We start from the raw sequence: 19,721 nt of genomic DNA on the forward strand, positions 1-19,721 counted from the left end.
GTCGTACTGTTTTGTCATTTATAATTTGCCTCACCTACTGTGAATTCTTTGAAGGCAGGAACCAGGCCTTCTTTATCCCTTGGATGACTAAGTCTAGAAAAACTGAATGATGCTGTGAAAACACAGAGCACCTCCAGCATACCTGGAGAAAATGAGAACATGGCAGTGTTTTGACAGTGGCTTGGTGTGTTCAAAGCCTTTGGAGGATCATTATCTGCCCTGATGCCCCAGCACCTCTCTATGGCACTGCTATCCTCTCCACTCAACACACAGGGAAGCTGAGGCTTAGAGGATTCCCAACAACCTGCCCGGGTTACATGGGGGTGCAGTAGAAATCTATGCCTCCTTGTACCACAGCCCAGCCCGTCCCTTCAGATCATTTCTAAAGGGGATGTTGGGAAGCTAGATGCACTCTCCCCCTTCCCAAGGCCATCACCATCACTACCCCTGCCCTGACTTCATGCCTGGGCTTCTCAGGCCTTACTTGGTATGTCTGTCTGTCCTTCCCCTGCAGATCTATACTGTACCCTGGAGGTGGATTCCTTTGGCTATTTTGTCAGCAAAGCCAAAACCAGGGTATTTCGGGACACAACAGAGCCCAAATGGGATGAGGTGAGTGAAGGGAGCTGGTGTTCCCCGCAAGGACCTCTGATTCACCTAGCATACCTGTCCCATAACCTTATCTACTAGGGAATGCCAAGCCAGTAATTTGCCTCAACCTTGTCTCTGTAACCCTGCTCCTTCCCCTCCCTATTTATCTAGCACCGGCCATTGTGTACACACAATGTCAGTGGGCATCAGACACTGGGATTTCAACTCAGACTCCCAAACTTGACTTCATCACTCATATGGAGACCTGTAAGAGCTCCAGAAAATAAAGACCCTTCCCATGTCTTGCCATGCAGTCTCTGTTCACCCCACTCTTGCACAGCTGAGGCCTACACCTGTCAGGAAACCACATGCCCTGGCTTCAGCGGCTCATGACCCTTTGTCCCATCTCTCCCCAGGAGTTTGAGATTGAACTGGAGGGCTCTCAGTCCCTGAGGATCCTGTGCTATGAGAAGTGCTATGACAAGACCAAGGTCAATAAGGACAACAACGAGATCGTGGATAAGATCATGGGCAAAGGGCAGATCCAGGTGAGGATTCAAGGCACAGAAGGCCCTTCTCAGGTGTCCTTTTGATCAAGGCACTTGCCTTTTTGAGTTTGGGTCCAAGCTGGTTTGAGAAAAGTTCTCCAAGGTTGTGGTTGTGCTGGCGATGGCTTCTTACCTTCCCCTCAGCAACCCACAGGGGCCTGGTTCCTCAGGCCGCCACCGCTGGCTCAGGTGGATCATCTATGCTACTGTAGGATGTACTTGACGCATGGCTCCCTCTTTGGCTTTCACACCGCGCTTTTAGGCCCCAGTGGTTTTTCCTTACAACACTGTGTTGAGAAGGATTCTGAGGCTGCATCATGATCCGAAGAGAATACCATGTTTGCGGAGTAGTGTTGCCATGAACATGGGATAGGAAAGAGACACATGTCCCCAACATTTGCTCTTCCACAAGGGCTTGAGATCTGGTTGGGTTGCTGGACTGTCCTCCCCTGTGTTGGAAGTCATTGTCTTAAGTTAGCTCCTCAACTAGAGTAAGTGCACATAGGGCTCAGCTGTTTCTTGGTGCTCTGTAATATATGGAATGAAACAAGCCTTGCTTGCTGGCTTACATGCTGGAGACATTTTTCCAGTTTTGGAGATGTTGCCATATACTTAACTATCAAGAGAACCAGGCTTGGAGTCGAGTCCATTCAGCATGGAGCCATCCACACTCTCATCTGGCGTTTGGTACAGAGCCCCATGCTTAAGACAAAAGTTAGTAGAGTCTGTGACCATAAAATCAAAGGGAACAATGATGGGCTATGCCAGGCCTGAGCCATGAACATTGGGCCCTCCAGGCTTCTTGACCATTGCTGCCGATGGGACGGAAGTGGAATGATGGGACAGAACCGGAGTAATGTGTGTGTGTGTGTGTGTGTGTGTGTTTGTAGGGGTTGTTTGTTGTATGGTGCATACTGAGGCTTGAGTTTGGTATTTGGCTCTTGATTGTGTGTCTTTGATGGAACTGAGATCTGGGAGGGGATGTCTCCTGCTTTCCCTCACTTGTCTCATTTGGTTGAGGCCTATCTACCTGCTTTATGTCATTCATGTTGCTGAACGCATCCCTTCCTGAGGCTGTGGGACCTGCACCCTGCTTCTCAGCGCTGTCACCAGGGAGATAGTGCTGCTAGGCAACCATATAGCAGCCCTTCATTACTTAGGAAATGGGGATGATGATGCGAGAAGGCTCAAAATCCAGTCCCTAGAACCTGCTCTGTACAGGGATATGCAGTAGGAGCACCATCTACACATCCCAGGAGGCTAGGTCAGGGGAGCAAGCAGAGAAGACATTCTAAGCTAGAGACACCTGTCTAGCCCCAAGAGACCTGAGCAGCTGCTGTACTCCCTGGGCCATTGATGGAACAAGAAGATGAATGAGGACAGCCAGCTAGGTGGGCACTTGGTCCTGCAATCCCTTTAGAACTCAAATTCCAGGACCAGAAGGTGTCTTTCTCCTACCTGGACTTCAGGTTTCACTCCCCTCCCTTCACTCAGCTGCACAAGCCCTGGGGAAGCACACTATAAATCATCACATCTTGGAGACAGGAGCAGATGGAGGCAGAGGGGGAGGGGAGACAGCCAGGTTATGTTTGGCAGAGCAGAAAGCACAGGCTGCTAAGGAAAATGTTTCTGTGTTTAAGCTTCAAGGAATGTTAAATGCCTGGGAGTTGATATTAAAAGAAACACAAACCTTCCTGCTGCCAGCTGACCTGAGCCAATAAGCCAGCAGTTCAGAGCCTGAGGCCCCCAGAGGCCTTTGAAGTCCCCCACCACTCAGTCTCCTGTGGATCCGGAGGGAGGTGTCCCTCCAGGGGCATGCGGTAGCTCATAAAGCTTTGCCCTGTTACTATCCTCAGAGCCACTGAGTATGGCCAGGCTGAGTAGACAGTCTGTACCAAGACATTCCCACATGGCCAGGCTCCACAAAGCCACAGGATGGCCTTTCCTATAGTTCATCCCCACTTTCTACTCTGCCTTGTGGTCAATGAAGGGAACTGGCCCCAGCCCAGGAGCATGGCCTTGTTCACTTCAGCAGATCCTGAAGATAAGAACTTGTGGTAGGGCTAGGATTCAACGCTTAAGGATACTTGAGTAGCCCGAAGGAAAGGTGAGGCAAAGGCCTGCTATGTTGTCTCCTTTCTCTCTAAGTCTGCTCCCACTCAGTCTAGCCAGAGAACAGCCAGGGCCCCATTACCTGAGATCCAGGCATTTGCTCCCGGAAGGAGACCCCCTTTCTGGGTTTGCCAGATGTAGCCATGGCAGGGAGGGGGAGAAGGGAAACATGGAGGAGGAGAAGGGGTAGGACAGCATTTAGTGACCAATAAATAGCAACACTGATACACACGTGTGTATACAGCACTTGGGCTTTGGGAAGCTCTGTTGCCAAATGTTGTCTTGGGTGATCTTGCACCAGCTCTACAAGGAACATAGCCAGATCTCCCCACCTCAGGATGAGAACACTGAAGCCGAGCAACCCCTGCTGACAGTACAAAGGGAAGGCCATGCCCTCTCCTCCATGCCATGGTCTTGTGTCTCAGGCCTTCATCAAGAAATCTCCCAACCTGGGGAAGGACCCTGGCATGGCTGGGTGGCCAGGACAAATAGCTGTGGTGATCTGCTCACCTCTAGATCCTGCTTTCTGTCATAAGGTGAGCCTCCGGCTTCCTTTGCCTGGAGTACTGTCACTTCTGGAGTAGAAAGCATGGAAAAGAGCAGGGGTGAGGACATCTGCAGTGTGTACCCTGAAATTCATGCTCTACCTTGGAGTAGTCTGTTTTCAAATTTGAAGGACAAAATGTCAAGTCTTGAGAGCGATGTAAGATGCCAGTGACAGTGAGAATAGCATCAGCGCTTAGGAAGAAAGAGCCAGGCATGGTGCTGAATGTTTTGTCTGTGATCTTGGGGTCCAGTGGGGAGGGACTCTGTCACAGTAGTAGATCAAGAAAGCTGAGGCACCGAGGGCTTCAGGAATCCATCCAAGATAATATAGCCAGGGCCAGATGATCAGGACTTGACAGGGCTGGCTAATGGCTCAGAGCCCATTGCTAGATGCTATATTGCCTCCTACTGTTCTCTAAGGAAACCTGTGCCTCAGGAATCCAAAGAGGAAAAAACTGTGGGCTGCAGGTAAGGAGGTTTCAAGGAGGATGTGGGGCCAGAGGGATCTGAAAGTAAATCTTTAATTTCAAAAGCAGTGTTTGTATGAAAAAGATAATCACGGTCACAGTAAAGACACTTGAAACAATCACCCACTCTCACCCCTCTGGAGCAATTACTTCATTCTTTAATTTTGGACACACACACACACACACACACACACACACACACACACACACACACACACACACACACACACACACACACACACACACACACACACACACACACACACACACACACACACACACACACACACACACACACACACACACACACACACACACACACACACACACACGTTTAATTATAGCATGTATTTTGTGGGTTTTTTCCCTCTGCTTTCAGGGCATAATATCCCATGAAAAAACTCCACCTTTCTATACCCTGTATAGAATTTAGACACACATTTTTTGGATACATTATTAAAAGTATTTTCTATTCAATAGTTTACGTAAAGGCACAGTAATTGCCCTCTTAAGGTTCTGTACTATTCTAGCAAAGTGGGCAGTTAAAAGGCATGGGGTGGGCATTCCTGGGGAGGGATCCACATGGCAATGGCAGGTGGGCAGTAATGTGCAGGGAGGAGCCAGCTGGCCTAACCAGGTGGGGTTGGGAGCTGTATAAGTGAGAGACAGTGAAGGGATAGATTAAAGAAGAGGATTCCTAGGGTTTGAGGCCAAAGTCCTTTCTTCTGACAGGGAAGAAAACAGGATCAGAACATGGGTGAGTGACATACTCATAGTCACACAGCCCATTCCCGGCTGACCCAGCACTCCAGATTCAGGGACCATCCTCTAAAGTTGGTCATGCTTGGTCAGCTGCTGGGGCAGCCAGTGAATGGAAGTGCTCAGACAGGAAAGAAACAGGCTGAATGTCAGCCTATGACTCTCAGGGGTCTGTCCTGTCAATGCAGATTTCATGAAAGACCCCCCCCAACAGCTTGTCTACCTCCTCTTCTACTCTCTGGAGTCGTCCTTTTCTTTCCAGGCCCAAAGGGCTGCCCTACTGCCCACTATCTGCTGCCCCACCCCCAGCCCAACCAGGCCAGGGAACAGCTTGGGGTGAGGGGCCCTCCCCTTAGTCTGCACTGGCTTCCTGCTCCCAAGGGACTCCTCTATGTTTATTCTAGTCTATTTCCAACCACACTGCTCCAGGCTCCAGATGTGCTATCCCCAACTGGGACCTACCCGCTGGCTTATTTGCATATTCCCAGGATCCAGCCCTTCTTGGCTGGCTGGGCCAGAGAGGAGAGCTCTCCCTCAGAGCCCACAGCTCAGTTCCTGCCTCTTACCTTAGGCAAGAAGGGTCCAAGACCCAGGAGCTACCTAAGCCAGATGAGCTTTTCTATACCCCTTCCCAACTCCCCCATGCCTTTCCTCTTCCTTGCTCCCCATTTTCTAGCTCACCCACAAGTCCAGGGACAGCTCCCTGTACCCCTATTTTCCAGCATGGGAAGCAGCTTCACCTTCCCCACAGCTTGCTTGAGTACAGCAGTGCATGCAACCTTGGAGTGGGGAAGGACATCAGACTAGGCCAAGGATTCCAGCCATCCTATTGCCTGGGTGGCAACTTGGTCTTGCTCTGACCTTGAAGTTTAGGTCTGTCAGGTACCACTCTCTTCTGCCCATTTCCCTTCCAAAGTCTGCAGTCTGTGTGCAAAGAAGAAAAGAAAATCCAGAGGGGATTTCCTTGACATGTTTTTTTTTTTTGTTGTTAGTTTTGTGCCAGTGGGCTCTAACCCTTAGCTTTATGTTAAGGTTAATGTCCTAACCACTTGAGCCACAGCTCCAATTCTGGCTTTTTGATGGTTAATTGGAGATAAGAGTCTCACAGAATCCTAACTACTCTGGAAGCTAAGACCTGAGGATCATGGTTCAAAGCCAGCCTGGGCAGAAAAGTTCATGAGACTCTTATCTCCCATAAACTACATACTCAAAAAAAGACAGAAGTGGTGCTGTGGCTCAAGTGATAGAGTGCTAGCCTTGAGCACATAGAGGTTCAGGGACAGCACCTAGGCCCTGAGTTCAAGCCCTGGGACCGGCAAAAAAAAAGTCACAGACTTTCCTGCCCTTCAAACCAGGATCCTCAGATCTCAGCCTTCTGAGTAGTTAGACTTACAGGCATGAGCTACTGGCGGCTAGCTTCTTAACTGGGCCACTGGGAAGTGTATGAGGACTCACAGGTATTTTAAATGACACTTGGGAGGAGGTCATGAAGGCCATTGTCCTCACACTCAGCTGTCTTACTCCTCCAGGATTTCTGGTATAGCTTGTCACAGCCTCCCTAAGGCTAGCGCCTGCAAGTAGCCACTGTGTTTGGACCTCAGGATGGCTGTAGCAGCATCTGTAATCTTCAGCCCATGAGGTCAGTCCAGCTTTGATGAGAGACTTCAGTGTGGCCCTGCCCCACCTCGCCTGGGAACAGCTCTGGGCCCTTCTCTGAGAGACTCTCAGCTAGGCTGAGTGCAGTCAGGTCCAGAGCACAGCTTGAGTGAGGAGCCCTACAACAAGGGGCCTTTGTTGGCCAGACAAGGAAGAGCTGCTTCTGGTTTCAATTACTCTGCAGAGCAGGAGGGACTTGGAGGGAACATGGGTCAGGAGTCTGCTAGGGCAAGAGTCAAGGGCTCCCCCATCACAGCTCCTCCCTCTGGCCCCTGAGGGGTCTGTGTCCCTGTTTGACTGTTTCCAAGAGTCATGCAACCTAGCCCTATTGCTCTGGTAGCCTGGTCTCTGGGACAATGGCCCAGGTGACCCAGAGCCCATTTTTCTTTATCCCCTTTATCCCCCTGTCCCTTGTTTATAGGACATGTTGACCACAGCTGAGCCCCTGTTTCTTATGGGAGGCCATGTTTTGACTAGAATGGAGGCAGAGTGGGCTTCTGGGAGAAAGAAAGCCTTGACTGGTGGTCCTTTTCCATTTTCCCACTCCACTCCCCCAGACCCACACGTCATAGCTCAGGCAGCTCCTTGCAGTGGAACTCGGGCAGTCTCTTTCTGGAAGATAGACTGCTTTCCTGCCTCCAGCTGGCACAAAACGTAGGAGTCCAGAGACAGCATCTACCTTCAGTTGGTATTTTCTTCAGTTACTGCTGGCTACTTTGAGTTGTCCCAGGTTGGGCCACTTCCTGTGTCACCATCACTGCCATTGTACCAGATCCTGGAAGCATGTGGGGACAGGGAGGTTGAGCGCCTGGCCTGATTCTGCTCCTTACTTAGGACAACGCCTCCTCCATGACTAAGACAGTTCTTCTATCTGGGTCTCTCTCACCCCATCTGTCACAGACCCATCCTTCTCCCCCACCCCCCCCCCCACCCTGTTCAGTGTTCCACCTGCTCTCACCCTTCCAAGCAGGTCTGGATGCTTCTGAAATATGTGGAGAAGTAGGCAATGGAACATTTGTCCTTGGTGGGGAAAAACCAGGCAGAGCCCTGTGAGAGAATTCACTTACTGGGAAGAGTTTTTCCAAACACATGGTGTAAGCCCTGGCCCAGCCGCCTCCATGACCCAGGTGTTCCTCATTTGGAGGACCCAGGCCCTGCAAGTACCGAGAAAAGAGACAGGAAACATTCAGTAGGAAGCAGATGGAGGCCAGGCCTCTCTCCTCCCCATTTGGAAATGCCACCTTGGCAAGAAGGCATGGTATCCACTCCTCTCTGGGCCCACCTCTGAGGGGTGGGTGACAAAGCTGAGATGGCCCAGAGGACCTTGCCATCAGGGGGCTGCCGCTTTATCTTCATAGAAAGCTAAAAATCTCACCCCTACTTTTGTTTGTCCCTTTCGTTTTGAAGAGATAGCAGAACTTCCTGGGAACTGCCTGAGTTATGGCTGCCAGCATAGGGTCCTCTTCAGATAGGCTTGCTGGCTGCCCCTGAGCCCACAGCACTTGCAGAATCTACAGCAGTTCCTAAAGAGCCAGTCCATCCTTGACCATGGCATCCCATGGGTTGGGATGGGGGGCTGGATACAGCCTTAGACACAAGAGGCAAGCTGCACTGACTTCAGAGGAGAGCCTAGAGTGACTTGCGAGCCAGGAGGACCCAGAAAATACCATCCTGATTTACCAGATGAGATAAGTGTTAGGCCTATTTATATGGAAGTGGGGTGGAGGGGAGACTGCATCAGCCTTGTAGAAACCCACTGTTTTCCTGAAGTAGGGAGAGAAGTAGAGATGAGACATGTGTTCTGAATCCAGGCCTGTGACCCAGCAGTGTCCTTAAAAAGCCCCAAATCTCCCTGACCTCCATACCTCCCCAACCCTGAGGGAGAGGGAGAGCCAGTGCCTCGGTCAAAGGAAATGCGTTCTCATGAGAACTGTCTGCCTGCCTGGAGTCCAGTCAGAGCTGCAGGTCTAAGCCATAGACACTGGAAAGAGGACCTGGGGCTTCTGGCTTTGCTTACAGAACTTGGGAACTTGCCACAGCATCTAGAGGCTAGAGGACAAAGGAGGTGTGAGCCAGGTAGGTCCCATGTCCCACTTCAAGCCAGGGCCTCTCCTCTCTGGCTGGGAAACTGGCATGAGATTTCATTTGGGGACAAGAAGGGGTAGGGGTTTTTAGCCAAGAAAAGAGATGTTTTGAAGACTTATTTGGCTCAAGCTCCCAATTTGACAGGTGTAGAAAGTGACTTGGAGATCCACAGTTACTAGGCGGGATGGGGTCCAGCTTTCTTGACTACCCTGGACTTTCTTCTGGTCACTTTGAGGAAGTTGCTCAATAATACTGGAGAGAAGGGACAGGGCGGTTGAGTACACCCTGCCCTGCCCTACTTTCAGACTCAGATCTTCTGCAGTGTGAAGTCCTGGGTAACCCAAGAATATTCCCCAGGGACTCCTGCCCACTGGCTATGCCAGGAGATCCTAGATACACCCTCCTTCCTGCAAGGAGAAGGAGCAAACAAGTACCCAAGGGGTCTAGGCATACTCTTGGCTGCAACTGTTGTCCTAGGATTGGGAATGCATTAGATGGAATAGATAAGAGGGGGTGTGGGGTTGCTCTGCCTGCTTGAGTGGGTTTAGTTTAGACAAGCAAGATGTTCCCAAAGGCTCAAATGGATTTTCCTCCCTTTTCCATGACCAAATGTGCCATGAGAAACACCAGCAATGCCAAGGACGTACTGTCCGGTCAGTTCTTCTGCAGTGGACATGCTCTCAGGCTATTTCAGCCTCTTCCCCCGCCCCACCCCCACCCCCTCATACTTGGGTTTTAACTCAGGCCTCACACTTGCCTGACTTACTTTCTCATTCATCTGGGGCTCTATCTCTCAAGCTATACCTGCACCCTTGCTTTTTGTTGCTTATTTTCAGAGATAGAATCTTACAGACTTTTTTTTTTTTCCTGCCTGGGCAAGCTTTGAATTGCAGTCCTCTGGATCTCAGCCTCCTAAGTAGCTACGATTATAGGCATATATCATGGGAGCCTGGCTTAGCCTCTCTTGTCCACCCAGAGCCACCACACATTTTACCTGGACTGAAAAGTGAGGCTGATTGGGAGCAGCACGTGCTATGCATTGTTGGTAAACCAAAGCAGGCTTCTGGGAGAAGGGAAGAGCACAGCTCACTTTGCACAGGTTTGATCTGAACTGAGGAACAAATAAATAGCTTGGCATCCTAGCTGCCTCCTGCATTTACACCATGCACATCTTAAACCTAGAGTACCATTGAACTCGCTTCCCAGCCTCACCCTGGGCATCTAAGCTATAACAACCAATAGCCACTTACCCATGAAGAGTTAGGGTTCCAGAGCTCAGATTGTTTGCAACCCCATGCATAGCTAGCTATATGATGGACAAGAATAGACTGCTGGGTATCTCTGGGGCCTTGGGCCTGATTGCCTAAAAGAGCCCCAGTTTCTATCCAGTGATCTTCTGGTAAAGGAACGCCAGGAACTGGTGGCCAGGGCTCCCATAGATTGAGTTCAACTATCAATAGGCATGTAATGTGTATCCATTTAGTGATGAGAAAATAAATTGAGTGAAGGCTGAACTCTACTATTGGCTGCCTGATTCCCCAGGGTGTTTCCTGTGATGGACTGTCCTGCCCAGCACCCATGGCCTTGAACCCCCCTGTACATTGTCCTGCCTGGTTCTCTCTCAGCCTGGGCGTGCTTGTCTGCTGGTAGAAGCCATTCCCAGACTTTCTATCTGCACTCCACAACTTCAGCCCAACTCGCCTTCCACCAGTGTTCTGCCTTCTGGCTCTGATCCTTTAGGCCCACCCGTCGCTGGACTTTTCTGGGGCTGAGAGGGATGTCCTTGCTAGACCCCTCTCAATCTTTCCAGTCCAGTCTTCATCCTCAGCCAGTGCAAGGTATCTCAGGGTAGTCTGTTAGGACTCCCCTCCCCATATCACTCCCAAGTCATCTCCATTTGGGGACCTGTGACTTTGGTCTAGCTGGCAGCTCAGAACCTTTGTTTCCTAGCTCATGGTCATTGGAGCTAAAGGACACAGATAAGAAACCGGAGTTCTGGCCTGGGGGAAGATGAAAGTTGTTCTGGGGAAAAGGAGGTCACTGCAGGGAAGCTGCAGCCACATCCCGAGGTTCTGAGGAAGAGCCTTTCTCCTCATGTTCACAGGCTAGAGAGAGGATTTGCCTCGATGCTGTCCCACCCCCCAGCTGTCACCACTGCAGCACTGTGACAGTGCCTGTCTCTCTCATGACCACATGTCTCAGGCTGTGTATTATTCCCTGCTGACCTTTTTTCCTCAGTGATGCTGTTGCTGATCTCTTTAGCCTGATTTTACCTCAATCACAGCTGTGCTGGGTGGTGAGTTTCCCTCCCTCCATAAAGTCTAGGGTCTTACCCACTTCTCTCTAGGGACAACTCCTCTCATTCCTCTGGCAGAGAGCCTAGGGAAGGGCGGGGGGGAGGATAGGACAGTCCCCCAGGAATGTTTTTAATTCCAAAGGCAGCGACATGTGTTTATGGAAGCCTTACCTCCCAGGCTGTGTTTATGCAGTCAGGGGCCCTTACATATCTTCAGAAGTAGGTTCTGCCAGGTGTGGCTAGATGCACTGGGTGGACATAGGCCAAGGGGATGTAGTTACTTCCTGGGTGGCCAAGGTAACCTGAGCCTAACTCAGAGATGAGGAAGGGTCCGTGATGGGCTACAGAATCTAGAAATCAGACCACTGCTTTTGAGAAACTTTCTGGGGACATTTATCCCACACAACCCCTCTACCACCCTGCTTCTAGGCCATCCATTTCAAAAAGAAATGAGTCAAACCTTGGGGAAAAGAAGGCCAATCTGTGCTGTCTCCAAGGGAAGGCCCCAGTCCATGGGGAGGAGAGAAGAGATGAACATCTCTAGGGAAGAGCCTCCCAACTCAGCTACCCATCTGCTAAGGCGCTTTTGTCACCATGGAGACCACTTGGCCATTGTTCATCCAATCAGAGCATGCTTTACCCAGACAAGTGTTGAGCCTGGGGTTCCTAAGTCAGACAAGCGTAGGGCTTTGAGAACAGAATTTATCCTGCCCCCCTTCTCCCACACACCCAACAGTGGGATGCAGCACACCATTCTCCCAGATTACACTCTATGGCATATGACCCCCACAAGAGGGAAGAGAGCTTTAGAAAGCCAGTAAGGGATCTGCTGAAGTTAGCCAGCCAGTGCCAAGTGCCAATTGCGTATCTGCAGCAGGTGAATGCAGTAAGCAGTTACGGTGGCACCTTCCCAGACAGTTACACAACCAACCATTGCACGGGGGATTTAGAGGACAGCTGAGGCCTGGCAGGGGTGGCCTTTCCCACACCCTACACCAGCCTCATCTCCTCCATGAAGTTATCCCTGAGTCCATTTAGGTAGAAGTGATCTCCTTTCTTTCAACTTCCCTGGCATTTGATCCGCACTATGGTGATGATATAATCCTGGGTTTCTTGAGGGCAGAGATGATGCCTTCTCTGTCTAGGTGTGACACAGAGTAGGTGCACAATTGTTACATGCCAGATGCACAGCAGTCTGCCTACCTCCTGTTCAGACTTAAGGCCCCTCCCTTGGGTTGGCAGCTTTGTCAAGCACTGGCTTTTGATTCATCACTGATTCCCAAGCCCTTATCCCAGGGTCGGGTGCTCAGCCAGGCCCTCTGTCATTGTCTCTTGAATGGAATGAATGGGATAAAGAGAAGAAAACTAAAGGAAGGTGCCAAGCCTTGGAGGAAGAATTGGTTTGGTGATAGCCATGGTCAGAGGTTCTCTTGCCTTGACCTCATGGGGTTTGATGGAGACTCTTCATAGGTGGCACCCAGATGCCCTGGAGAAAGCAGATGAGGGATGGGTCAGGTAAGGTCACTTGGATTTCAGCTGGTCCAGGGAACCTCGGTCCTTGCCTTTGCTGATCTCTTCACCTCCTCTTTGGGGTACTGGCCAAGCTGTTGTAGCTTAGCCCAACTTCAGCTACAGTGGTCATGGATATGAGAAGGGCTTGCTTGACCTTGGCAGCCTAGCCCATCTACTCTGTGCAGAAAGCAGTGGACTTCGGGGAGGTTTGGGACTGATTAGCTCCCCTGATTCAGGGACACCCAGAACTCAGTCTCTGGTTCTAGCCCCACAACAGGCCTCATCTCCACCATCCAGGCGGGACCTGAGCTTGCTACCTCTGGGTGTCATTCCTTCAAGGTGAAGGGAGTTAGCTCTGGAGTTTGCCTGACCTCTATTCTCAGCCCAGCCCATCCTGGCCTGGGTCAGGTTGCTTGACTCCAGCGCATCCTTGGTTCCCTCAAATGTAAAATGAGGGTATTTGTTCTTCATAAAGCTGAAAGAAGGTTGAGTTAATCTTTGTAAAGCTGTTAGCATAAGGCTAAACACTTAGAAAAGGCAACCTAATTCAAGCCAGGTGATTCTTGGCTATCTCTCTAGTGAAGCTGCCCTTTAGTCCGAAAGCTCCAAGGGCTCAGACATAAAACAGGATGACACACCACAAGGGCATTCAGATGCCAAGGACTAGCCTCTGTACCCTGATCCATCAAGCAATGTTCTTTTTTTTTTTTTCTTGTCAGTCATGGGGCCTGAACTCTGGGCTCGGACGCTGTCCCTCAGCTCTTCAGCTCAAGGCTAGCGTTCTGCCACTTGAGCCACAGTGCCACTTCCAGCTTTTTCTGCTTATGTGGTGCTGAGGAATCGAACCCAGGGCCTCATGCAAGGCAAGTGCTCTACCACTGAGCCGCCTTCCCAGCCCACTCAAGCAATGTTCTGACCTAGCTCTTTCATGAGTCCAAAGAGCTCTGCCACCATACTTCAGTTAGGTCAAGACAGTGAGCAGCAGGGGCTTGGGAGGGATCAGTTACTGACTAACTGCAGCTGTGTGGCCTCCCTGAGCCGGGTTCTACCACCGACACATAAGTGCAGTTGGCCATTGGGAGTCTTGTGCATAGGACCTGGTCATAGCACCATGCAGAGACTGGCTTCCTTCCTTCTGGTGCCCAGAGTTGCAGTGGTGGAATGTCCCAGGTATCTGGGTTGTACATACCCTAATCCTGTGAAGTTCGGGATTTTCTCCTGTCTCTGAGAAAGGAGACATTCTTCATTTTTTTTTTTTTTTTTTTTGTACTCATACTAGGGGCTTAAGCTCAAGGTCTATGCACTGTCACTTAGCTTTTTTTACTCAGGGCTAGAGCTCTATCCTTTGAACCACAGCTATACTTCTGATTTTTTTTTTTTTTTTGATGGCTAACTTGGGATAAAAGTCTCACGAACTTTCCTGCACAAGCTGGCTTTGAATCATGATCCTTGGTTGTTAGGCTCCTGAGCAGCTAGGATTGTGGATGTGAGCCACCAGCACCCAACTCCTCATTCTTCATTTAGAACATTCACTGACTTGTGGGTCAAGAACGAGGTCGTACACTCTGTTTCTCAAGGTGGCCTGCACAGACATGTGGTCAGTTGTCCCTCTGCCATTGGACATTCTCTCCTTTGCAACAAAAGCCTTTTTTGGTGAGATGCTCAGGACTTGGCTATAAACAGCCATGGGAGGAGCACCTCCTGCTGGACACCTATAACCAGAGTGGCCTGTGCTTTTGCCCCGTCCCTAGATAGGCTAGGGTAATGAGGGGGTCTGGCTGCTACACTAGGGACCTTCCTCACTCTACATTTATTGTAAGAGGAGGTATGAGAGTATTGATCAAGCAGTCTCTTGCCAAGCTGGCATTGAAGGAGGTTCCTTGGGGCTGGAATTGAGGGTGAAAAGTAGAACTTCAGGGCAGCTCCAGTCCTTCATGGGTGAGGAAGATCACTCTTTGTGGCCAAAATGCAGCTCTAGATGGAAATTCCCAGCCCCTAAAGCCCCTTCTGGCTTAGCCTGTAACCTTCTTGAGACTTCTCAGGCCTCCTGGAGCAGCCTGGTGGTGAAGGAGTTAATGCAGGAACCTAGGGGGTCGGACTGGCTTGTGTTTAGCGGCTTGTCAAACTTTATTTAGTAGGGACTTGGGAGGAGCGCCAGCTTGCCAAGAGTTAAAAGCCCAGGGTAGGGTGTTTTTTGAGGGGGGGGCAGCTCTAGCGCCCCCTTGGAGGCACTTCCTTCGTTGTTGGGGCCGGGCACTCAGCAGATGACTGTAGCACACGCACTGATAGCCCAACTGACCTCAGGCAGAGAGGAGACCAGAGGCTGCGGGGAGGAGCTGGGTGGCTAAGCAGTGCTCCCTGCGCGGGCTGCAGTCTCCAGGGAGGGGAGGAGGGAGGAGGAGCGCACGGATGCGGAGGGAGGAGAAACCCGAGCCCCGCATCGCGCACTTCCAGGGCCGTTAGACTACAGTCCCGGCTGAGCTCTGCGCAAAAGCCACCTCTCCAGTGCCGTCTGCGCCTCTCCGCGCGCGCGTCCCAGCTCAGAGCTGGCCCCCCGCAGGCTGGCCACCGCCGGCATGACCGACATCCTGCCTCAGCCCGACTGCAGCCTGAAGGCGGTGTGTGAACCCCTGGAGCGCTGCTGCCTGGATCAGCTGGAGGAGTCGGGGAGCAAGAGGCCCCTCAACACAGGCGCCCGGCTCTGGGGCCGAGTGCGCAGCAAGCTGCTCCGCCACAAGGTGCTAGCAGGGACTAGAGGGTGCAAGGAGGGTTGGACCAAAGGGGCTTTGGGAGGGCTGGGGGAAGGGGGGGGCTGTTGCTGTATACTCTCAGCCTCTCCACTCTAGCTCCTTCCTGCCTAATCCCAGGAGCCCCCCCACCCCATTCCCCGGACAGAAGCTGGGGCATATGTGTGGGTCTGCTCTGAGTGGCTTAAACAATGATGAAAGCTGGTTGCTACCCCCATCCCAACCCTGGCTGCGTTCTCTGCATCTGTTCCTGCCTGGGGAAAAGGATTGTCTCCTCGGCCCCGGGAATTCAGCTCTGCCCGCTTTCTAAGTCTATACTGGCAGGAATATAAACAGACCAGGCACGGGCTTCCTGGGTCTCATTGTCCTTTCAGGAGTCCTGCACAAGCCTGACCCTGCCTCCTGTGGAATCTCTGGCTGCCTCTTTGCCGAGGGGGCACCTCCACCATGACTGCCATGTGAGGGTTCTTTGTGCAAGTTGTGGGGACCAGTCCCATCCGGGAAGAAGGGTATGGGTTGTGGAGAGGGAGTGCTGTCCCAAGTCTTGGGGGGGGGTGCTGTAGACTGTTTCTTTAGGGACCACCCAGATGACTGCTGGTCTGTGCCAGCTGTCAACAGTGTGCCAGAGGGTTCCTGACCCCAGCAGACAGCTTGGACCTAACTATGCCAGAGCAGACTGCCTGTCTTGTCTGCAGCCCCAGACCTGAATTGGGATAAAAGTCTGAGATAGAAGCTGAGTGTCCTACAGCTGGGCAGGCTGCCTGGGGGCTGGCTTTGGTCCCTGGCATCAGGCATCCAACAAAGAGCCAGACCCAGTGCCGAGCACACAGTAAATGCTTGATAACTCTAATAAAGCAAAAATCAACGACCTAAATCAGATGCCAGGTCTGGCTGGCCAAGGTCGTGGGCATCCTTCAAGTTCGTGACAAGGAATCTGAGGGGGGGGGCTGGCTTCCAAGCTCTCCTGTCCCTCAGAGGAGGCCCCTGTGTGCAAGCTGTGCCTGCTAGCCAGCACCCAGGCCCCTGGTACCAGCCAGTGGAAAGTGAGCTTGGTCCTGTTGGCTCTTAGTTTTGTTTTATCTCCTGCCAGGGAAGAGTACTTGACCCCCTCATAGGTGACATCAGTCCTGGAAAGTGCTGGGCAGGGCAGCAACTTGAGCTGCCCTGCTTTGGCTCCTGTGTCACCTTCTGCCTCCCTGGGGACCGACCAGGCTAGCAAAGCCCTGATGGCCTCGGCTGCTACCAGAGCCCCTCTATGCTGAGGCAGCTGTCTGCGCCCGGCAGTGTGGAGCCATCCCCTCTCTGTCTCTCTCTCCGAGCCCTTGCTGAGGCCAGCAGACAACAGCATAAAGCTCACCAACTATTCTAAAACCTAAAAGTTGGTGAGAAATTCCCCCTAGCGGATTCCTGGTCCTGCCAAACTGGGGGAGGGGGAAGGGGCGGGGAAGGGGCTAGCTAGACAAAACCCTTCCAGTTACCTTACCCTTTGGGCTGAGGCCTTGGCAGGTAGGGATAAAATTTTAAACCCTGAAGCCCACACTTCTAGTTTATCCTTTCATGTGTGGCTAGCAAAGTTGAGAAGCCACTTGAGGACTGTGGCTGGGTTGGCCTCTGGTGGCATCTGACAGCTCCAGGTCATGGTGATCTCTGCAAGAGGGGGGCTGGAGAGGAGGCTAGCCAACCAGGTGCGGGGCTGTGGTGGAGCAGGTTAGCGTCAGTGCAACTGCACAGCCAGTCTGGTGCCAGAAGGCACTGTGTAGTGTGAGTGAGTCAGTCCCCTAGTACATGCTGTAGGACAAAGTGTGTCAGTGTTCTGGACACCTCAGGTGATAGAGGGACATCTTCCCTCCTGTGTCTGCCTCACTGTGCACAGGCTGGTAGGTATGCAGGTGGAGGTAACGCTTGCTGTACCCTTCCCTTCCTGCCCCAGCCATTTTACCTTATTTCTTTCCAAGCGGCAGGCTCACTGCCAGGTCAAGGGGGCCAGGATTAGGTAGGGGTTTAGGTGGGGTGGACAAAGAGGTACCAGCTTCTGCCCAGCCAGCAGGAGAGGCTACCTTATTAACACGTTAACTAAGGATTTGATGCTGTGAATGCCTAGTTACCTGTGGCTCTCCTGTTCCCTTTTAACTAAACTCATTAAAGGCTGGAGGAGGGGAGTGACTCATCCAGGGACCCTGTGGTGTTGGAGCTGAAGAGTCTGTTCTGATGGAAAGGTCCCAGCATGAAAACCAAGCCTTTGAAATGTAGGGCTAGTGATCCAGGAGCCTCCAGATGCTGAAGAAAGGGAGGCAGAGACCATTTGTAGGCTCTCCTAGGTGTCCAGCAAGGCTGAGTTGGGCTGTTCTTGTCTCTAGGAGAGTTCTGGGGCAGAAGCTTTCTTCTGACCCCTGACTTGGCAGTTGGTTTGTTGTGCAAGCATTTAGCAGAAGAGACACGTGGCATTTGGGTTTGTGGGTCCTGCCAGCACTCTCGGCATTTAACTTGAATTTGTACTTTCCTTTTCCTTTTTTTTTTTTTTTCCACCTCAAGTCATTTTCAAGTAAACTGGACTGAGTGGTTCGGCCTTCCTTCCATCCTGCTTGCATCTAGATCCTTAGGGTGTACTTTAGAGGAGGCTCATAGAGAAATCCCATTCTCAACCCTGCAACCTCCACAGGTTTGTTTGTTTGTTTGTTTTTTGTTTTTTTTTTTTTGGGTCCGGTCGTGGGGCCTGAACTCTGGGCCTGGGCACTGTCCCTCAGCTCTTCAGCTCAAGGCTAGCGCTCTACCACTTGCACCACAGCGCCACTTCCGGCTTTTTTTTTTCTTATGTGGTGCTGAGGAATCGAACCCAGGGCCTTGAGCATGCAAGGCAAGTGCTCTACCACTGAGCCACCTTCCCAGCCCCCCTCCACAGGTTTTTAGTGGGGACTATAGAGAGGCTAAGAGGCTCCAAGTGAGACCAAGCTCAAAGTGAGGCAAGGCCCAAAACGTATCTGGTAGACAAATCAGAGCTTTGACTGTCTCCCTGCAATTAAGGCAAAGATGCTTCTGATCCAAACCAGGCCAGATCCTGGCTGAAAGTGGGGACCCAGGCTGAACTGGTAGGGTCCAGGGAACAGAGGAGAGTTAGGGACAGCTTTTTTGATTCTGTGGGTCTGAGAAGTCCCTACTTCCAAAGCAATACTCTCAGGAAGTTAGAGAGGCTGGTACTGCTAAGCCCACCTGTTCCACAGTGACCATCTCAGACCCTGCTTGCAGAATCAGAGATGGTACCCACCAGGGAATCGATGCTGAGGATGATTGTAAAAGGTCCTTCCTTTGTTAAATTGACTGCTATCTCAGGTGTGCTTCTAGCCCTCCCAGATATGTCATTTAATTTGACAGGTGTGTGTGTGTGTGTGTGTGTGTGTGTGTGTGTGTGTGTGTGTGTGTGTGTGTGTGTGTGTGTGTGTGTGTGTGTGTGTGTGTGTGTGTGTGTGTGTGTGTGTGTGTGTGTTTGGGGGAGGAGAGGACCTTGAACTCAGGAGCTGGTGTGGTGTGTGTGTGTGTGTGTGTGTGTTTGGGGGAGGAGAGGACCTTGAACTCAGGAGCTGGCTGCTATCATCAAAGCTCATTTTTGGCTGTTTTGGTATTTTATTGAAGCTAGGGAGGCTTTAAACCATGCTGCTCAGATCTCATCCTCTTGAGTAGCTAGGATTACAGGCGTGAGCCACCAACATCCCACTTAATTTGACAATATTTGACAGCATTTGTTTGCAAAGGGCATCACATGTCCATGTACTGGCTGTTCCTGCCATTGAGGGAACAAGTGTGCTGGTGTGAGATACAGATGTCAGTCAGGGAGTATGGCCCAAATGGTAGATCACTTGCTTGTCAGGCTCAAGGCTCTGGGTTCAAGCCTCAGTATCAAAAAAAATATAGAAGTTTCTTGACCTTATTTATTTATCCTCTGGTTTCTGACATCAAGAAAAATCTTGATGGTGGTGGCTTATACCTGTAATCTCAGCACTGAGGAGTCAGACACAAGAGGATTGCAGATTTAAGGTCAACCTAGATTCCATCATGAGATCTTGTTTCAAAAAGTCAAAAAAGACAGAAAATCTTGAAATCTGTTACTCTTATTACAGCCTTGGCTGTAGCTGCCTTCTACTCTGTCCTGCTACCTCCTCCCCATCACCAGAGGGAAAAAACCTGTGTCGTGTCTTCACCATCCACAGGCCTACCTCTATAGTATCCCACAGCTGTAAGCAAGAGACAGAGTTCCTCCCTCTAGGTGTAGAAATACCTACCATGAGCCTGCCTCCTCCTGGACCTCTGTGTGGGCCAGGATTATGGTTTGACTGGCAGGTGGAAAGCAGGGTTAGTGTGATCCCTGTATCCCACCACCAGAGCCACTGTGGTTCCCACCACACTTGCC

The 19,721-nt window shown here is 51.3% G+C and overlaps 1 protein-coding gene across 7 annotated transcripts in view; it reads left to right on the forward strand.

The window, feature by feature from the left end:
- Positions 1–19,721, forward strand: part of Abr (ABR activator of RhoGEF and GTPase) — a 206,439-nt gene that overhangs the window by 167,317 nt on the left and 19,401 nt on the right. For 6 of the 7 annotated variants that reach the window (XM_070027409.1, XM_070027411.1, XM_070027412.1 and 3 more), the window contains 2 exons: positions 515–612; positions 1,008–1,139. In XM_070027409.1, the coding sequence (XP_069883510.1) occupies positions 515–612; positions 1,008–1,139 (230 nt within the window). Of the gene's footprint in view, positions 1–514; positions 613–1,007; positions 1,140–15,054; positions 15,311–19,721 lie in introns of those variants that run through there. The other variant, XM_070027416.1, reaches the window with a different exon arrangement.

Source organism: Dipodomys merriami, unplaced genomic scaffold (genome assembly GCF_024711535.1).
Source record: "Dipodomys merriami isolate MVZ:Mamm:240054 unplaced genomic scaffold, mDipMer1.0.p SCAF_19, whole genome shotgun sequence".
In the NCBI taxonomy this organism is placed as follows: domain Eukaryota; kingdom Metazoa; phylum Chordata; class Mammalia; order Rodentia; family Heteromyidae; genus Dipodomys; species Dipodomys merriami.